The 22,924-nt window shown below is 32.1% G+C and overlaps 1 protein-coding gene across 2 annotated transcripts in view; it reads right to left on the bottom strand.

Annotated features, from left to right (window-relative positions):
- Nucleotides 1-22,924, bottom strand: part of LOC134708031 (protein C-mannosyl-transferase DPY19L1-like) — a 311,728-nt gene that overhangs the window by 54,233 nt on the left and 234,571 nt on the right. For both annotated transcript variants that reach the window (XM_063568274.1, XM_063568275.1), the window contains one exon: nucleotides 6,783-6,902. In XM_063568274.1, coding sequence (XP_063424344.1) covers nucleotides 6,783-6,902 — 120 coding nt within the window. The remainder of the gene's footprint in view (nucleotides 1-6,782; nucleotides 6,903-22,924) is intronic.

Genomic DNA, 22,924 nt, shown 5'->3' with positions numbered 1-22,924 from the left:
TGCGGACAAGTTTGTTTAAATTTGGCCTGTTAGTTTCAGAGAAGAAGATTTTTGTAAAAGACTACTAAGATTTACGAAAAATGGTAAAAAATTGACTATAAAGGGCAATAACTCCTAAAGGGGTCAACTGACCACTTTGATTATGTTGACTTATTTGTAGATCTTACTTTGCTGAACATTATTGTTGTTAACAGTTTATCTCTATCTATAATAATATTCAAGATAATAACCAAAAACAGCAAAATTTCCCTAAAATTATCAATTCAGGGGCAGCAACCCAACAACAGGTTGTCTGATTCATCTGAAAATTTCAGGGCAGATAGATCTTGACCTGATGAACATTTTACCCCATGTCAGATTTGCTCTAAATGCTTTGGTTTTTGAGTTATAAGCCAAAAACTGCATTTTACCCCTATGTTCTATTTTTAGCCGTGGCGGCCATCTTGGTTGGTTGGCGGGGTCACGCCACACAATTTTTAAACTAGATACCCAAATGATGATTAAGGCCAAGTTTGGATTAATTTGGCCCAGCAGTTTCAGAGGAGAAGATTTTTGTAAAAGTTAACGACGACGGACGACGACGGACGACGACGGACGCCGGACGCCAAGTGATGAGAAAAGCTCACTTGGCCCTTCGGGCCAGGTGAGCTAAAAATGAGGAAAGGAACATTCAAGCTATAAAATTGAGATTGGAAATGGGGAATGTGTCAAAGAAACAACAACCCGACCGTAGAAAAAACCAGATGCTCCGCAGGGCGTAGCTTTATACGACCGCAGAGGTTGAACCCTGAACGGTTGGGGCAAGTATGGACACAACATTCAAGCTGGATTCAGCTCTAAATTTGGATTGTGATTTAATAGTTGACACAGCATAGGTTTCTGACACAGAATAAATGTGTTCTAACGAACTTAATTTTTTTGTTTTCTCTTAAGAGCAATTCATTATGCTGTTGAATATTAATCCTCTCAAAAAAATCTCAATTAAACTATTCTAATGGAGTTTGCAACAATAACTACTCATTTAAATACATCATAAAATATTAAGATGTAAAAAAAACTGCTTGTTATCACTGAATGGTAAAGATTATTTAAATTTATCAGTTGGTAGTAAAAAGTGAATATACATTGTATATTGTATATAACAAAGATTTAAGTTGATTCTGGACAAAGAAAGATAACTCCAATTAAAAAAAAATCTTGCATAAGATATTTCTTGCTTAATATTCTGGACAAAGAAAGATAACTGTAATTAAAAAAAAATTTGCTATTTCACAATATTGTGAAATTAGATATTTCTTGCCATTGCACAATACTGTGCAATTGAAAAGACTTGCTATTGCACAATACTTAATATAATATGTTAGATCCTGATTTGGACCAACTTGAAAACTGGGCCCATAATCAAAAATATAAGTACATGTTTAGATTCAGCATATTAAAGAGGCCCAAGAATTTAATTTTTGTTTAAATCAAACTTAGTTTAATTTTGGACCCTTTGGACCTTAATGTAGGCCAATTTGAAAAAACGGGACCAAAAATGAAGAATCTACATACACAGTTATATTTGGCATATCAAAGAACCCCATTTATTCAATTTTTGATGAAATCAAATAAAGTTTAATTTTGGACCCAGATTTGGACCAACTTGAAAACTGGGCCAATAATCAAGAATCTAAGTACATTTTTAGATTCAACATATCAAAGAACCCCACCGATTCATTTTTTGTCAAAATCAAACTAAGTTTAATTTTGGACCCTTTGGACCTTAATGTAGACCAATTTGAAAACATGACCAAAAGTTAAGAATCTACATACACAGTTAGATTCGGCATATCAAAGAACCCCAATTATTCAATTTTGATGAAATCAAACAAAGTTTAATTTTGGACCCTTTGGGCCCCTTTTTCTTAACTGTTGGGACCAAAACTTCCAAAATCAATACCAACCTTTCTTTTGTGGTCATAAACCTTGTGTTTAAATTTCATTGATTTCTATTTACTTAAACTAAAGTTATTGTGCAAAAACCAAGAATAATGCTTATTTGTGCCCTTTTTTGGCCCCTAATTCCTAAACTGTTGAAACCGAAACTCCCAAAATCAATCCCAACCTTTCTTTTGTGGTCATAAACATTGTGTTTAAATTTCATTGATTTCTATTTACTTAAACTAAAGTTATTGTGCAAAAACCAAGAATAATGCTTATTTGTGCCCTTTTTTGGCCCATAATTCCTAAACTGTTGAAACCAAAACTCCCAAAATCAATCCCAACCTTTCTTTTGTGGTCATAAACCTTGTGTCAAAATTTCATAGATTTCTATTAACTTAAACTAAAGTTATAGTGTGAAAACCAAGAAAATGCTTAATTGGGCCCTTTTTGGCCCCTAATTCCTAAAATGTTGGGACCAAAACTCCCAAAATCAATACCAACCTTCCTTTTATGGTCATAAACCTTTTGTTAAAATTTCATAGATTTCTATTCACTTTTACTAAAGTTAGAGTGCGAAAACTTAAAGTATTCGGACGACGACGACGACGACGACGACGACGACGCAGACGACGACGCCAAAGTGATAGCAATATACGACGAATTTTTTTTCAAAATTTGCGGTCGTATAAAAACTACAGCAGAAAGTCACCAATAGGCCTTCAATGTAGCGAGAAATTCCCGCACCCGGAGGCGTCCTTCAGTTATGTTAAACTAAGTCCCCAGCTTGCAGTCATCATGGAAGGTGGATCGGCTACAAAGTAACAACACTTGGTCAGCACCTCATAAGGAACATTCATGCCATGTTTGATTTCATTCCATTCAGTGGTTCTCTAAAAGAAGTCATTTGTATGTATTTCCCATATGGTCCTATGTTAAACTGTCCCCAGCTGGCAGCCATCTTGGATGATGGATCGGCTACAAAGTAATAACATTTGGTCAGCACCTCATAAGGAGCATTCATGCCATGTTTGGTTTGATTCCATTCAGTGGTTCTCTAAAAGAAGTCATTTGTATGCATTTCCCCTAGGGTCCTATGTTAAACTAAGTCCCCCGCTGGCGGCCATCTTGGATGATGAATCGACTACAAATTAACAACACTTGGTCAGAACCTCATAAGGATCATTCATGCTATGTTTGGTTCCATTCCATTCAGTGGTTCTTCAGAAGAAGTTCAAAATATAGAAAGTTAACGACGACGACGACGGACGCCAAGTGGATGCCCATTAGGGGTCAACTAACCATTTTTGGTCATGTTGACTTATTTGTAGATCTTACTTTGCTGAACATTATTTCTGTTTACATTTTATTTCTTTCTATTATAGTATTCAAGATTATAACCAAAAACGACAAAATTTCTTTAAAATTACCAATTCAGGGGCAGCAACCCAACAACCAGTTGTCCGATTCATCTGAAAATCTCAGAGCAGATAGATCTTCACTTGATAAACAATTTTACCCAATGTCAGAAGATTTGTTTCAGAGTTATAAGCCAAAATCCACATTTGACCCCTATGTTCTATTTTTAGCCATGACGGCCATTTTGGTTGGTTGGCCGGGTCCTCTGACACGTTTTTTTAAACAAAATACCTAAATGATGATTGAGGACAAGTTTGGTTAAATTGGCCCAGTAGTTTCAGAGGAGAAGATTTTTGTAAAAGTTAACGACAACAGACGCCAAGTGATGAGAAAAGCTTACTTGGCCCTTTGGACCAGGTGAGCTAAAAAATCAATCCTCATCCCAAAAAACTATATTTGAAAAATTTAAGAAGTATGAACCTCGAAATATGGCCCCTGTTTTGCCAATAATTCCGGAACCTTTGAGGGAATTACTCACAAACTTAATCCAAAAATTTTCTTTGTGATATTGAACCTTGTGGAAAATTTCCAGAGAGATACATTCACTTACACATTAGTTATTTTCCTAAAACTTTAACTACAAAAACGCTTGTTTTTGGCCCCACATTCATTAACTATTGGTACTTTAAACCCAGGCATAGTGACTAACAAATGCAAAGAAAACTAACAAAATACTTTCAAAATTCTTTATAACTGATTAATTATTAAAAATGTTGATATACAAACGAACTATATGCAAGTGTATATATGTTGTGTACAAGTTGTAATGTTGTACAAACAAGTGAAACTGTGAGCTACTGCTCACTGATGATACCCCCGCCGCAAGTGGATAATATTAATAGTGTAAAAATATGCAAGTGTTCGGTAAACAGGAAGTTATCGAGTGATGAATCTGAAAACGCATCACACGGTATAGCTGACTTATATAAATCCTGAAACCAAATTTCAGAAATCCTTGTATTGTAGTTCCTGAGAAAAATGTGACGAAAATTTTCAACTTGGCTATCATGTGTAAAATCATACAAGTGTTCGGTTAACAGGAAGTTGTCAAGTGATCAATCTGAAAACACATCACACGGTATAGCTGACTAAGATAAACCCTGAAACCAAATTTCAGAAATCCTTGTATTGTAGTTCCTGAGAACGAAAATTTTCAACTTGGCTATCATGTGTAAAATCATACAGGTGTTCGGTTAACAGGAAGTTGTCAAGTGATCAATCTGAAAACCCATCACACGATATAGCTGACTAAGATAAACCCTGAAACTAAATTTCAGAAATCCTTGTATTGTAGTTCCTGAGAAAAATGTGACGAAAATTTTCAACTTGGCTATCATGTGTAAAATCATACAAGTGTTCGGTAAACAGAAAGATGTCAAGCGATCAATCTGAAAACCCATCACACGGTATAGCTGACTTAGATAAACCCTGAAACCAAATTTCAGAAATCCTTGTAATGTAGTTCCTGAGAAAAATGTGACGAAAATTTTCAACTTGGCTATCATGTGTAAAATCATACAAGTGTTCGGTTAACAGGAAGTTGTCAAGTGATCAATCTGAAAACCCATCACACGATTTAGCTGACTAAGATAAACACTGAAACTAAATTTCAGAAATCCTTGTATTGTAGTTCCTGAGAAAAATGTGACGAAAATTTTCAACTTGGCTATCATGTGTAAAATCATACAGGTGTTCGGTTAACAGGAAGTTGTCAAGTGATCAATCTGAAAACCCATCACACGATATAGCTGACTAAGATAAACCCTGAAACTAAATTTCAGAAATCCTTGTATTGTAGTTCCTGAGAAAAATGTGACAAAAATTTTCAACTTGGCTATCATGTGTAAAATCATACAAGTGTTCGGTAAACAGGAAGTTGTCAAGCGATCAATCTGAAAACCCACCACACGGTATAGCTGACTTAGATAAACCCTGAAACTAAATTTCAGAAATCCTTGTAATGTAGTTCCTGAGAAAAATGTGACGAAAATTTTCAACTTGGCTATCATGTGTAAAATCATACAAGTGTTCGGTTAACAGGAAGTTGTCAAGTGATCAATCTGAAAACCCATCACACGATATAGCTGACTAAGATAAACCCTGAAACTAAATTTCAGAAATCCTTGTATTGTAGTTCCTGAGAAAAATGTGACGAAAATTTTCAACTTGGCTATCATGTGTAAAATCATACAAGTGTTCGGTAAACAGGAAGTTGTCAAGCGATCAATCTGAAAACCCATCACACGGTATAGCTGACTTAGATAAACCCTGAAACCAAATTTCAGAAATCCGTGTAATGTAGTTCCTGAGAAAAATGTGACGAAAATTTTCAACTTGGCTATCATGTGTAAAATCATACAAGTGTTCGGTTAACAGGAAGTTGTCAAGTGATCAATCTGAAAACGCATCACACGGTATAGCTGGATTAGATAAACCCTGAAACCAAATTTCAGAAATCCTTGTATTGTAGTTCCTGAGAAAAATGTGACGAAAATTTTCAACTTGGCTATCATGTGTAAAATCATACAAGTGTTCGGTAAACAGGAAGTCGATGAATGATGAATCTGAAAACGCATCACACGGTATGGCTGACATATATAAATGTTGATACCAAATTACAGAAAGGGTGGATGTGTAGTTCCTGGAAAAAATGTGACGAAAGTTTCATGGGACGGACTGACTGACGGACTGACGGACAGACAGAGGTAAAACAGTATACCCCTTTTTTTAAAGCGGGGGTATAATTATAATTTGTACAGATTTTTTGTACACGTTTTAAGTGTTTTATGAACTGGGTAACACAAATGGATGGTGCAAGAACACAGCCTTTGGTTTCGCATATTTCTGTGAAATTTTCACAACTACACGATACAGTCTAATACTGAGCATTGATAAAAAAAACATTATAAGACCACAAAAAGACTTTTTATGGATATGAATATGGTATAAGGAGAAAAATAAAATTAGCATTCAAACCATTCAGGTATCCTCGTTTCACGTTTGAGGACAAGGAGAATGGTACTAAATGATAGGTTGAAGTATATTAATTTGAATTTTAAACATTAAACAAGTACATTCTAGAAGATAAACCTGTATCCCCTGGTGCTAGAAGATATGTGTCAAAAAAACAAAAAACCCTGAACAAATTATAATTTGTACAAACTTACATCTTGTACACAACATATATAAAATAAAAGAGTTGTTTCAACCTGTTCTTAATTTAAGTGCAAATAACATGTCAAAATTGACTGTTGATGATTAAAATGGTGTTTAAAGTTTCGACACTGTCATAGAAACACGTAATTATTTTCATGATATGTCTTCAAACTTTTGCACCATCTCCAAATTTTGATTGAGCCATCAAAACTCCTCATCTTTCTCTTTTGAAGACAATCTTCCATTGAAATATTTTGATATACTTAGAATAGTTAAACACTTACCTTTTTTGATGCTAACATAGATGTAATCAAGCAAAGATGGGGTGTCATGAACAATTTCAATCTCATTATCATGATAGCCATGAGTGTGAATGCTGCACACTGGAACAGGTTATACACAATCTACAAACATAAAGTCTTTCAAATCTTTCTCATATTTACTCTAATGCAAGATATGAAGATAATAAAATGCAAACCTTTATTTTTTCCTCTGATTATGATTTATTCAAAAAAGTTTTATATACATCCATAATTTGTTTCTCCATTTACTGTGTAAGATCTTTGTCAAACTAAAAGAACCGATTTTTTTCATATCATTTACTGTAAAAATACACAAATACATATGTAGCAGAGATCAATTACTCAGCTTACATCAGGGAAAAGTCCATGGGACACAGATGATGCCCCCACTTGCATATGCTATGTAAAGATTATTACATGGCATTTTTCATATCAGACCCTTTATCGGCCCAAGGTTATGATATCAGTCCAAGAGCCGCAGGCTTCGAGGTCTAATATCATGAACGAGGGCTGATAAAGGGTCTGATATGAAAAATACCATGTAATTATCTTTTTATCATATACTTCATCAGAAGAAATACAGACAAGAACTATTAAAATTTAATTTTGTTTGTCTTTGCATTTTCAGATAATATTTACAGACAATAACAAAAAACTCTTAACTTTAATTGTTTTTATTGCATGCTATTACAAGCATTTATTTATCTTTTCACAACAATTATCATGTTCTCCATTAACATTGTCAACTCATTTATGTCTTTCAAAATAAGTTTAACTTAATTCATTTTTTGCTCCTCGACCATTTTAGGAAAAGTCTTATCACTTGCCATTTTCTGCGTTCTGTTTCGTTTTCAAACCAAATTCCGGAGATGCACGAAGTTGCATGTGATAAACGTCACGGAAATTAACGAAAAGGCATGTGATAACATATCGGAAGCAGGCAATAAAGGTTCCTTTATCAGCTCGCTATGGAAATTCTTAGGAATCCTGTTAATAAACCTAGTAATCCTTTCATAGCCTTTTGATATTTTCAAATTTTATTGAACTGTAAAATTTTAGTAATATCTTATACAAGTATATGATAAAAAGTTATAAAGGGACACACATGAAGAACAGTAAAATTGACCCTATCAAAATTTTTACTTATTCTGATTGATTTTGATTTTTGATGTTTTAACGCCACTTTTAAGCACTGCATTTAAGCTATTACGTGGCAGCCACATTTATTGGAGGAGGAAGCCAGAGTGCCAGGAGAAAATCACTGGCCTTCCATAGGAAAACTGACCATGCTAATCAATAAAGATTATATTCGGGTGCACCCAGACGAGCAGGGTTCAAACTCACAACCTCAGTGTTGACTGGCTAGTGAATACAGTAGTTACTACTTATACCACTCGACCATCGAGGCCCCTAATTGTCTGAGTTTTGTGGTAATAAGTATTGTGTATAAGTTTCATAAAAATTTGATTGATTCAAACTTAATTTAGAGAATGGAAACAAAAATCTCAGAACTTTTTTCCATTGGAAAAGGGGAATAACTCTAGAAAATTTAGCGACAACCCCAAAATTCAAACTTTATCTGTTTCTTTTTGTAAAATGTGGTACAGTTTAAGAGACATCAATACACTCAAACACGAATTGTTGCCTGAAACTAGAAACACGCTTGTATTATACCCTTTTTTGCGCTTAATTTCTGTACGATTTGGACAATTACCTCCAAAATAAATCCCAACCTTTGACTTTTGCACTAACCCAGTGTCAAATTTTAATTCAAAATCCAATAAACAGCTGCGCCATCAGCACATAATATGCCTGTCGCATTTTCAAATAATAAATATCAATTACTTCTCAGTCATGATGGAAATTTATAAAAATCAGAAGGGAGCTTACATCAATAGATATAAACATTTCACCAGTTTCACGAGAATTGCGGAAATGTAATTGTCTGAAAACTGGAAAATCAACCATTTATTTATCTTTAAAACCCCACAACTCGAAAATATTTAATCTAAATTTTATAAAATTCTAAAAGGGATCTTATATCAATAGATATAGACAATTCACCGAAGTTTCATTCTAATATGACGTCCTTATTACGCTTTGTTAACAAATAAAGACAACAGTAGTATACCGCTGTTCAAAACTCATAATTTCAAGGACAAAAAACAAAATCGGGGTAACAAACCAAAACCGAGGGAAACGCATTAAATATAAGAGGAGAACAACGACACAACACCGAAACGCAACACACACAGAAACGGACCAAGCATCAGACAAAACACCACGAGAATAACAAATATAACATGAAAACCAAATACATGAATTTGGGATAGACAAGTACCGTGCCACGTCTTATTTCAATATCTCAAAAATAAGAGAAAACACAAACGACTCAACGTTAAAATGCAACACACACAGAAACGAACAATAATATAACAATGGCCATCTTCCTGACTTGGTACAGGACACCAAAAGGGGAATAAAAGTGGTGGGTTGAACCTGCTTTTGTGGCATGCCAAACCTCGCACTTTAATGGCAAAGTTAAATATAACATTGAAATGACAACATAATATAACAGGACTACAATCCAAAAATTGAATGGGAGCTCATGTCAATAGGTATGAACAATTCACCAAAGTTTAATGCAAATTTGTTAAAGCGTTTTTGAGTAAATGTCAAAATTTGACGACGGACGGACCGACAATAGTATAAGATAAGATAAGATAAGAATTTTATTAATCTAATCAAGAACCCATAAAGGGCATCATTGTACAACACAATATGATTGGAAAAAGCAAAACAGAAAACTAATACCATACTATAACGTTATGGACAGGATCAGAGCCTAACACAACATGTGTTTTATATAACTATTATATTAAATCTTGTAACAGTAAAATATTATATACTTCAAATATTTTGTTTACATTGGATCTTATTTCTAAACCTTTAATAATGTAGTTTCCTAGGTATATGAGAGTTGGTAAATGCTAATTTGTGAACAGCAAGAAATATTTCTTATCATTAGGTAGTTCTTTAAAATTAGTACAAAAAGTGATAACTTTATCAAATAATAATTTCCTCTGTTCATCATATAATGGACAATTTACTGTAAAATGGGTCTCATCTTCAATATAATTTGATCCATGTGATAAGCAGTGATGACATAGACGTTGAGTTCTCTCTACGTATTTTTTACTATATCTATCTTTCTCAATTCTAAGATCATGAGCACTCATTCTCATTTTACATATAGCTCTTCTTATACTAAAATCTTTAATTGATAAATAAGACTCCTTTACAAAGTCAGTCTTGAGGTTGAAATAATTTTCTAATTTACTATTACCTTGTGATAAGGTTTCAGATCTTTTGACCAACCAAAATGTTTTAAAACTATTACAAAGTTTACATTTTACAAATTTAATTAATTTATTGAGCTTTGTATCTAAATTTTGTATATCAAGTGATTGCAGTACATATTTCATAGATGAATACCAACAATTAATGTCTTGAGGTTGAAATAATTTTCTAATTTACTATTACCTTGTGATAAGGTTTCAGATCTTTTGACCAACCAAAATGTTTTAAAACTATTACAAAGTTTACATTTTACAAATTTAATTAATTTATTGAGCTTTGTATCTAAATTTTGTATATCAAGTGATTGCAGTACATATTTCATAGATGAATACCAACAATTAATGTTTTCTGCATCTAAAATTTTATTACAAACATAAGCATCATAAAGTAGCCCTTTGTCCAACTTGTTAAGCCTGTGTAAATATTTTACCATAGATATAATGACAGAAAAATAAAAAGAAATCTTGCAATCTCTGATAACATTGCTAAATTTGAGGCTTTCTTATTTACACCTAGAATATACTTTAAATATCTGAAATGTGATGTTTCCAAATAATTATATATGTAGATTAATTCAAATAGATAATCATTTTTTTTGCACCATTATACGTCCTGTAAATGGTCAAATGAAAAGTCAATCTTCGTGTCTAAATGTTTGTCTTTTTTCATCATGAATGACTTATAATTTCGGTGTCATTTGGTCTCTTGTGGAGAATTGTCTCATTGGCAGTCATACCACATCTTCTTTTCTATAATAATACATTTATAAAATAAAATTGGGAATGTGTCCCTCGGAACACAGATGATGCTCCGCCTGCATATACCTTTTTAAAAGATCATATCTGGGCAACGTAAAACAAAAATGGTCCAATTATATTTTTTTGGCCAAATTTCAACATTGTTTTAGTGCATTTTCTTTTAATGTACCTTGATACATATACATTTACATTTAAGTTAATAAATCCAAAAGGATATAAACCAGATGCTCAGCAGGGCGCAGCTTTATACGACCGCTGAGGTTGAACCCTGAACGGTTGGGGCAAGTATGGACACAACATTCAAGCTGAATCCAGCTCTAAATTTGGATTGTGATTAAATAGTTGACACAGCATAGGTTTCTGACACAGAATGAATGTGTTCTAATGAACTTATTTTTTTTGTATTCTCTTAGAGCAATTCACTATGCTGTTGAATATTATTCCTCTCAAAAAAATGTTTGAAGAAATTTTCTTTTTATTTATGAAATTTCAAATGAGAACCAGATGCTCCACAGGGCGTAGCTTTATACGACCGCAGAGGTTGAACACTGAACGGTTGGGGCAAGTATGGACACAACATTCAAGCTGGATTCAGCTCTAAATTTGGATTGTGATTAAATAGTTGACACAGCATAGGTTTCTGACACAGAATGAATGTGTTCTAATGAACTTTAAATTTTTGTTTTCTCTTAGAGCAATTCACTATGCTGTTGAATATTAATCTTTTCCAAAAAATGTTTGAAGAAATTTTCTTTTTTATTTATGAAATTTCAAATGAGAAAAATTGAACCCAATTTTTTTAATCACATCCCCCTTTCCCTTATTCCAAAACTAATCTCAATTAAAATTTCTAATGGAGTTTGCAACAATAACTACTCATTTAAATACATCATAAAATATTAAGATGTTAAAAAACTGCTTGTTATACTGAATGGTAAAGATTATTTTAATTTATCAGTTGGTAGTAAAAAGTGAATATACATTGTATATTGTATATAACAAAGATTTAAGTTGATTCTGGACAAAGAAAGATAACTCCAATTCAAAAAAATTTGCTATTTCACAATATTGTGCAATTAGATATTTCTTGCCATTGCGCAATACTGTGCAATTGAAAAGACTTGCTATTGCACAATACTTAATATAATAATTTTAGATCCTGATTTGGACCAACTTGAAAACTGGGCCCATAATAAAAAATCTAAGTACATGTTTGGATTCAGCATATCAAAGAATCCCAAGAATTCATTTTTTGTTAAAAACCAAGTTTAATTTTGGACCCTTTGGACTTTAATCTAGACCAATTTGAAAACAGGACCAAGAATGAAGAATCTACATACACAGTTAGATTTGGCATATCAAAGAACCCCATTTATTCAATTTTTGATGAAATCAAACAAAGTTTAATTTTGGACCCCGATTTGGACCAACTTGAAAACTGGGCCAATAATCAAGAATCTAAGTACATTTTTAGATTCAGCATATCAAAGAACCCAACCGATTCATTTTTTGTCAAAATCAGACTAAGTTAAATTTTGGACCCTTTGGACCTTAATGAAGACCAATTTGAAAACGGGACCAAAAGTTAAGAATCTACATACACAGTTAGATTCAGCATATCAAAGAACCCCAATTATTCAATTTTGATGAAATCAAACAAAGTTTAATTTTGGACCCTTTGGGCCCCTTATTCCTAAACTGTTGGGACCAAAACTCCCAAAATCAATACAAACCTTCCTTTTATGGTCATAAACCTTGTTTTTAAATTTCATAGATTTCTATTTACTTATACTAACGTTATGGTGCAAATACCAAGAAAAATGCTTATTTGGGTCCCTTTTTGGCCCCTCATTCCTAAACTGTTCGGACCTTAACTCCCAAAATCAATACCAACCTTCCTTTTGTGGTCATAAACATTTTGTTCAAATTTCATTGATTTCTATTAAATTAAACTAAAGTTATAGTGCGAAAACCAAGAAAATGCTTATTTGGGCCCTTTTTGGCCCCTAATTCCTTAAATGTTGGGACCAAAACTCCCAAAATCAATACCAACCTTCCTTTTGTGGTCATAAACCTTGTGTTAAAATTATATAGATTTCTATTCACTTTTACTAAAGTTAGAGTGCGAAACCTAAAAGTATTCGGACGACGACGACGCAGACGACGACGCCAACGTGATAGCAATATACGACGAAATTTTTTCAAATTTTGCGGTTGTATAAAAATTGAACCACCCCACCCAATTTTTTTTTTCACATCCCACTTTCCCTTATTCCAAAACTGATCTCAATTAAAATTTCTAATGGAGTTTGCAACAATAACCACTCATTTAAATACATCATAAAATATCAAGATGTAAACCAGATGCTCCGCAGGGTGTAGCTTTATACGACCGCAGAGGTTGAACCCTGAACGGTTGGGGCAAGTATGGACACAACATTCAAGCTGGATTCCGCTCTAAATTTGGATTGTGATTAAATAGTTGACACAGCATAGGTTTCTGACACAGAATGAATGTATTCAAATGAACTTAAAATTTTTGTTTTCTCTTAGAGCAATTCACTATGCTGTTGAATATTAATCCTCTCAAAAAAATGTTTGAAGAAATTTTCTTTTTATTTATGAAATTTCAAATGAGAAAAATTGAACCCAATTTTTTAATCACATCCCCCTTTCCCTTATTCCAAAACTAATTTCAATTAAAATATTCTAATGGAGTTTGCAACAATTACTACTCATTTAAATACATCATAAAATATTAAGATGTAAAAAAACTGCTTGTTATCACTGAATGGTAAAGATTATTTAAATTTATCAGTTGGTAGTAAAAAGTGAATATACATTGTATATTGTATATAACAAAGATTTAAGTTGATTCTGGACAAAGAAAGATAACTCCAATTAAAAAAAATTCTTGCAGATATTTCTTGCTTACTATACTGGACAAAGATAGATAACTCTTAATTAAAAAAAATTTTGCTATTTCACAATATTGTGAAATTAGATATTTCTTGCCATTGCACAATACTGTGAAAAGACTTGCTATTGCACAATACTTAATATAATAATTTTAGATCCTGATTTGGACCAACTTGAAAACTGGGCCCATAATCAAAAATCTAAGTACATGTTTAGATTCAGCATATCAAAGAGGCCCAAGAATTTAATTTTTGTTAAAATCAAACTTAGTTTAATTTTGGACCCTTTGCACTTTAATTTAGACCAATTTTAAAACTGGACCAAAAACTAAGAATCTACATACACAGTTAGATTTGGCATATCAAAGAACCCCAGTTATTTAATTTTTGATGAAATCAAACAATGTTTAATTTTGGACCTGGATTTGGGCCAACTTGAAAACTGGGCCAATTATCAAAAATCTAAGTACATTTTTAGATTCAGCATATCAAAGAACCCCAAGGTTTCAATTTTTGTTAAAATCAAACTAAGTTTAATTTTGGACCCTTTGGACCTTAATGTAGACCAATTTGAAAACGGGACCAAAAATTAAGAATCTACATACACAGTTAGATTCGGCATATCAAAGAACCCCAATTATTCAATTTTGATGAAATCAAACAAAGTTTAATTTTGGACCCTTTGGGCCCCTTTTTCCTTAACTGTTGGGACCAAAACTCCCAAAATCAATACCAACCTTCCTTTTATAGTCATAAACCTTGTGTTTAAATTTCATAGATTTCTATTTACTTATACTAACGCTATGGTGCGAAAACCAAGAAAAATGCTTATTTGGGTCCCTTTTTGGCCCCTAATTCCTAAACTGTTGGGACCGAAACTCCCAAAATCAATACCACCTTTCTTTTGTGGTCATAAACATTGTGTTTAAATTTCATTGATTTCTATTTACTTTAACTAAAGTAATTGTGCGAAAACCAAGAATAATGCTTATTTGGGCCCTTTTTTGGCCCCTAATTCCTAAACTGTTCAAACCAAAACTCCCAAAATCAATCCCAACCTTTCTTTTGTGGTCATAAACCTTGTGTCAAAATTTCATTGATTTCTATTAACTTATACTAACGTTATGGTGCAAAAACCAAGAAAAATGCTTATTTGGGTCCCTTTTTGGCCCCTAATTCCTAAATTGTTAGGACCTAAACTCCCAAAATCAATCCCAAGCTTTCTTTTGTGGTCATAAACCTTGTGTCAAAATTTCATAGATTTCTATTTACTTAAACTAAAGTTATAGTGCGAAAACCAAGAAAATGCTTATTTGGGCCCTTTTTGGCCCCTAATTCCTAAAATGTTGGGACCAAAACTCCCAAAATCAATACCAGTCTTCCTTTTATGGTCATAAACCTTGTGTTAAAATTTCATAGATTTCTATATACTTTTACTAAAGTTAGAGTGCGAAACCTAAAAGTATTCGGACGACGACGACGACGACGACGCCAACGTGATAGCAATATACGACGAAAATTTTTTCAAAATTTGCGGTCGTATAAAAACTGCTTGTTATCACTGAATGGTAAAGATTGTTTTAATTTATCAGTTGGTTGTAAAAAGTGAATATACATTGTATATTGTATATAAAAAAGATTTAAGTTGATTCTGGACAAAGATAGATAACTCCAATTAAAAAATTTCTTGCTATTTCTCAATATTGTGCAATTAAGATATTTCTTGCTTACTTTTCTGCAAAAAGAAAGATAACTCTAATTAAAAAAATTTTGCTGCTATTGCACAATATTGTGCAATTAGATATTTCTTGCTTTTGCGCAATACTGTACAATTGAAAAGACTTACTATTGCACAATACTGTGCAATTGAAGATTTCTTGCTATTGCTCAATACTGTGCAATGGAAAATTTCTTGCTATTGCACAATACTTAATATAATAATTTTGGATCCTGATTTGGACCAATTTGAAAACTGGGCCCATAATAAAAAATCTAAGTACATGTTTGGATTCAGTATATCAAAGAATCGCAAGAATTCAATTTTTGTTAAAATCAAACTAAGTTTATTTTGGACCCTTTGGAATTTAATGTAGACCAATTTGAAAACAGGACCAACCAGATGCTCCGCAGGGCGCAGCTTTATACGACCGCAGAGGTTGAACCCTGAACGGTGGGAGCAAGTATGGACACAACATTCAAGCTGGATTTAGCTCTAAATTTGGATTGTGATTAAATAGTTGACACAGCATAGGTTTCTGACACAGAATGAATGTAGTCAAATGAACTTAAAATTTTTTTTTGCCTTTGAGCAATTCACTATGCTGTTGAATACTAATCCTCTCAAAAAAATGTTTGAAGAAATTTTCTTTTTATTTATGAAATCTGAAATGAAAAAAATTGCCCCCCCCCCCCCAATTTTTTTTTCACATCCCCCTTTCCCTTATTTCAAAACTGATCTCAATTCAAATTTCTAATGAAGTTTGCAACAATAACTACTCATTTCAAAATACAGATAAAATATTAAAATGTAACCAGATGCTCCGCAGGGCGTAGCTTTATACGACCGCAGAGGTTGAACCCTGAACGGTTGGGGCCAGTATGGACACAACGTTCAAGCTGGATTCAGCTCTAAATTTGGATTGTGATTAAATAGTTGACACAGCATAGGTTTCTGACACAGAATGAATGTGTTCTTGAACTTAAATTTTTTGTTTTCTCTTAGAGCAATTTGCTAGGCTGTTGAATATTAATCCTCTCAAAAAAATGTTTGAAGAAATTTTCTTTTTATTTATGAAATTTCAAATGAGAAAAATTGAACCGAATTTTTTTAATCACATCCCCCTCTCCCTTATTCCAAAACTAATCTCAATAAAAATTTCTAATGGAGTTTGCAACAATAACTACTCATTTAAATACATCATAAAATATTAAGATGTAAAAAAACTGCTTGTTATCACTGAATGGTAAAGATTATTTTAATTTATCAGTTGGTAGTAAAAAGTGAATATACATTGTATATTGTATTTAACAAAGATTTAAGTTGATTCTGGACAAAGAAAGATAACTCCAATTAAAAAAAAATCTTGCTTTTGCGCAATATTGTGCAATTTGATATTTCTTGCTTACTATTCTGGACAAAGAAAGATAACTCTAATTAAAAAAAAATTTGCTATTTCACAATATTGTGCAATTAGATATTTCTTGCCATTGCGCAATACTGTGCAATTGAAAAGACCTGCTATTGCACAATACTTAATATAATAATTTTAAATCCTGATTTGGACCAACTTGAAAACTGGGCCCATAATAAAAAATCTAAGTACATGTTTGGATTCAGCACAAGTTTAATTTTGGACCCTTTGGGCCCCTTATTCCTAAACTGTTAGGCCCAAAACTCCCAAAATCGACACAAACCTTCCTTTTATGGTCATAAACCTTGTGTTTAAATATCATAGATTTCTATTAACTTATACTAAAGTTATGGTGCGAAAACCAAGAAAATGCTTATTTGGACCCCTTTTTGGCCACTGATTCCTAAACTATTAGAACCAAAACTCTTAAAAGCAATCCCTACCTCTTTTGTGGTCACAAACCTTGTGTCAAAACTTCATAGATTTCTATTTACTTTTACTGCGAAAAACAAGAAAATGCTTATTTGGGCACTTTTTGGCCCCTAATTCCTAAAATGTTAGGATAAAAACTCCCAAAATCAATCCCAACCTTCCTTTTGTGGTCATAAACCTTGTGTTAAAATTTCATAGATTTCTATTCACTTTTACTTAAGTTAGAGGACGACGCCAACGTGATAGCAATATACGACGAAAATTTTTCAAATTTTGCGGTCGTATAAAAAGTATCAAGAAACAAAAATTTTCTGAAATGTTATTGACGTAAACCAATAAAAAACAAATTAAATCAAGTATACCATTTGGGAATATGATTTCGGACAAACACTATCAAATATTAATATTTTTTTCATCCTATTTGATTGCAGAAATCCAAACATTACTTTTAATGCAAAAATTGAGAATATAATTTTTTTTAAATGTTTTTGGCTATTTTCTGTATCAATTCATTTAAATTTGATTGAAAAAGTTTTTATCAAAAAAACAATCATCAATAAGTTGATAAAAAACCTTCTCCTTATTAAAATTAACCCTTTTTTAAATTCACTGAGGAAAAAAAATTGAAAGATATCAAATAGAAAATACATTCAATTTCCCCTGTTTTTGTTGCACTCCTGACATATTATACACCAAACTAAAATACTGAAACCAGAACTAAATGTATTGGTGTACCTGTCAACCTGTGACAATGAAAATGCAGGTCATGACCTGCATTGAAGAATCAAATCTCAGGTCATAACGCGTACAAACTTTTTCAAGCTAAATTTCAGTATTTTGGATACATTTTTTTTATAATTTAAATCAAAGTTACCAAAACATCAATGTATGTTTACTTGGTTAAGTAATTTTTAATCTTATTTATTATTATTTCATTGCAGTTTTAAAAGATTTTTAAAAATTTGTGTAACACAGTCTTGTGTTCTTTACTTGTTGTGATGATGTAATTCAACCCCAATTATCAAATATTACAATATATTTTTCAATTTTTTTTCCATCTTTAAATTGGAGGCCAGCCTTAAAACACTTTATCAGTAAAATTTATTGAACTTATACTATAATAAAATATAGTGATACAGTTAAAGGCAGTATACAGGAAAAAAAATAATTTTCAACTTTTAAAAAAAAATTGTATAAAGGTATAAAAATAATGAAAAGTTATATAAATCAATATGTATTTGAATTTTATTTTTTTGAAGATTTAATCTTTTCACTCAAAAAACGTAAATATAAGGAATACTTTTGAATGGTGACAAATTAACTCTAATTGAAATATGTGTGTAAAACAACAGTAAAATTTATTTACGACCTAAAGCTAAGGTATCTGGTGTTATTCAACAGTGTGTAAGAAGGTGGGGTCACGTTTTGTAATTATACTAAAATAACATATTAGACCGTTGGTTTTCCCATTTGAATGGTTTTACACTAGTAATTTTGGGGCCCTTTATAGCTTGTTGTTCGGTGTGAGCCAAGGCTCCGTGTTGAAGGCCGTACTTTAACCTATAATGGTTTACTTTTTAAATTGTTATTTGGATGGAGAGTTGTCTCATTGGCACTCACACCACATCTTCCTATATTTATTAGGGATTATGGGGTCCTCTTACAGGACTGGATCTTGATATCTACAAATAATTCACCTGTTCTTAACCAAAATATTGTTAAAAGGTATATATATTTTTAAAGACATATATATTTTTTTATAGTCTCCCAAAATTGTAAAAGTCGATATAATCTAATGCAGTGATGTAATTTTTTATTTCATATAAAAAAAGATGTGCATGCTATGATAGTCAATAAGACAACTCTCTACAAGAGACTAAATGACATACAAAAATATATCAAGTTATAGAATAAATTACTAAAATGAGGTACAGTTAGTGAACATTTCGATTTCCATGTTAATTTCAAGATTATTTCTTGATATTTTTTAAAAGATGTCAAGTGAAGCCATGCACTTAATGGGTCACACAATTTCACAGTTTACACAGCTAAAGGAACTTCCTGTTCATGGAAGAATTACGAATTTGACGATATTTCAAAGGAATATTACTTATGAAATCAATCTCAATGCTCAGAAATACGGATGAAAACGGGTCGTTTTCGGAATTCCCGGGTTATTCAATGAAAAAGAGATCTGCAATCTTCAAAGTTTTTATGAACTCTTATTATCTTTAATAAGGTACTTTATTTCCCATATCTTGTTGCACTCCTGATATTCAATTTATATCATATCAAAACAGTTTTACATCATCAAAACATACCATGACCTCTAGATTAAGTGTTTATAAACATAATATATATGCCTTTAAGATTTGATATTTGATTTTCATTTAAACAATATTTTTCGAGCTACAGCCCGTAACAGAGTAGTGATCGAATTCGCGTTTCTTTACCGTCAGAATAAGTTACGTTATCGACAAACTTATTCCAGAAGTGACATAGTTTAATTTTCTTCATCGACAAAATATTTCATGTCCAACGTGTAAGTTTTCATTGTTTAAGTCGAAGTTTTTTTTAACACTTTATATCGTCTATAATCTCTATACTTTCGTTTCCATGAAAAGGCAAATATAGCCTACGTTTACATACAACAAGAACGAATTGCATTGTACATGCTGTAGTTTACACATTGTTTCTTTGAAAGTTGTTGTAAAGAATTATTTGCATCACTGTATCCAGGTTCATTTAATTTTAGAAATCACCGATTATTGCCAGTGCGAATCAATCTTATGTTTACTACCACAGAAACAATGACTACATGCGACTCAGATAAATTCATTATGAATAGCATAAAATACTCATTGATTGAATGACATTGATCATGACTTTATCGGGGTCGCATCCATCGTTTCTACAATAAACATGACCTCATCGATTTGCTCAATGTAGATAGTAAACACTGCTTGCACTGTAAATATTTATGGGATTCAACACTGTAATAGTTTTCTTTCGTCTGATACAGAATACCCAATATCTTTTCTTTTTCATACCTGTCTGTTTATTAAGTCCCCGTGATTATGTCAATCATACATTGTTGAAATACCGACATGCTTGTACTTTGTCACAGTAAAAACTGAAATAAATTTCCTTCAAATCGAAGCAAAAAGTACAAATGTACTCTTTAACATTTGAAATGTTGAAGACAAAATTGCTCTATATCTTAAGTTATTGACGAATATTTGAAATTTAAACCTCTATAAAATGTGATGTACGGCATTTCATTTTATCATTGGTAATGATCCATATTTGACAGAGAAGAAATATTCATAATTCTCAGAAAGTGTTCGTAAATATTGTTAGATACCACTAATCGTTCCAACAATCAAGACAACAGAGACAAACAGAGAAAAAATTATGAAAATGAAAAGATATGACTTAAGTGTTAGGGAGACGGCACTCAATTTACAAAAAAATAATTGATGTTTTAAGGAACTATAGAGGTCTCCACAGGTTTTCAATAATGGTAGAATTCAAAACATTAAAAATGAAAGCCTCGAAATCCATGATACTTTTTCTGTGCGGTAGTTATATCTATAAAATCCAATCATGTACACGACATATAATACATTCATGTATATTTATATATTGGGAATTTATTTTTTGTTTCCAAATAGAATTATAAGGTTATGTAAAAGTGCCTCCGTTCACTGCACAATTGTAAATTGTCTTCCTAAAGACCTCGAAAAATAAATGGCACAAGTTCACGTAGTCATAAAAAAGTCGTATAATTTACGTTATCGAACAAAAAATCAGAAATACGGAATATTATATGTGAATGGTTAGGAAATCCGTTTCCCCTGCATGTTAAACAGATGCTCCGCAGGGCGCAGCTTATACGACCGCAGAGGTTGAACACTGAACGGTTGGGGCAAGTATGGACACAACAATCAAGCTGGATTCAGCTCTAAACTTGGATAGTGATTAAATAGTTGACACATCATAGGTTTCTGACACAAAATGAATGTGGTCTAATGAACTTAAAATTTTTGTTTTGCCTTTGAGCAATTCACTATGCTGTTGAATATTAATCCTCTCCAAAAAATGTTTGAAGAAATTTTCTTTTTATTTATGAAATTTAAAATGAGAAAAATTGAACCCACCCCTTTTTTCACATCCCCCTATCCTTTATTCCAAAACGGATCTCAATTCAAATTTCAATGGAGTTTGCAACAATAATTACTCATTTTAATACATTTTAACATATTAAAATGTAAAAAAAAGTGCTTGTTATCACTGAATGATAAAGATTGTTTTAATTTATTAAAAAGTTAATATACATTGTATACTGTATAAAACAATGATTTAAGTTAATTCAACTACTATTCTGGACAAAGAAAGATAACTCCAATTCAAATTTCTTGCTATAGCACAATATTGTGCAATTAGATATTTCTTGCTATTGCGCAATACTGTGCAATTGAAAATACTTGCTATTGCACAATACTGTGCAATTGAAGATTTCTTGCAATTGCACAATATTGTGCAATTGAAAATTTCTTGCTATTGCACAATACTTAATATAATAATTTTAGATCCTGATTTGGACCAACTTGAAAACTTGGCCCATAATCAAAAATCTAAGTACATGTTTGGATTCAGCATATCAAAGAATCCCAAGAATTCAATTTTTGTTTAAATCAAACCAAGTTTAATTTTTGACCCTTTAACTTTAATGTAGACCAATTTGAAAACAGGACCAAAAATTAAGAATCTACATACACAGTTAGATTTGGCATATCAAAGAACCACATTTATTGAATTTTTAATAAAATCAAACAAAGTCTAATTTTGGACCCCGATTTGGACCAACTTGAAAACTGGGCAAATAATCAAAAATCTAAGTACATTTTTAGATTCAGCATATCAAAGAACCCAACGGATTCAATTTGTCAAAATCAAACTAAGTTTAATTTTGGACCCTTTGGACCTTAATGTAGACCTATTTGAAAACGGGACTAAAAATTAGGAATCTACATACACAGTAAAATTCGGCATAACATAGAACCCCAATTATTTAATTCTTGATGAAATCAAACAAAGTTGAATTTTGGACCCTTTGGGCCCCTTTTTCCTAAACTGTTGGGACCAAAACTCCCAAAATCAATACCAACCTTTCTTTTTTGGTCATAAACCTTGTGTTTAAATTTCATAGATTTCTATTTACTTATACTAAAGTTATGGTGCGAAAACCAAAAAAACTGCTTAGTTGGGCCCCTTTTTGGCCCCTAATTTCTAAACTGTTGGGACCTCAACTCCATAAATCAATACCAACCTTTCTTTTGTGGTCATTAACCTTGTGTTTAAATTTCATTTATTTCTATCTACTTAAACTAAAGTTATTGTGCAAAAACCAAGAATATTGCTTATTTGTGCCCTTTTTTGGCCCCTAATTCCTAAACTGTTGGAACCAAATCTCCCAAAATCAATCCAAACCTTCCTTTTGTGGTCATAAACCTTGTGTCAAA

This window comes from Mytilus trossulus, chromosome 2 (genome assembly GCF_036588685.1).
Source record: "Mytilus trossulus isolate FHL-02 chromosome 2, PNRI_Mtr1.1.1.hap1, whole genome shotgun sequence".
Taxonomy (NCBI): domain Eukaryota; kingdom Metazoa; phylum Mollusca; class Bivalvia; order Mytilida; family Mytilidae; genus Mytilus; species Mytilus trossulus.
Note: the sequence above shows the minus strand (reverse complement) of the source record. Positions and strands in the feature narration are given on the sequence as shown.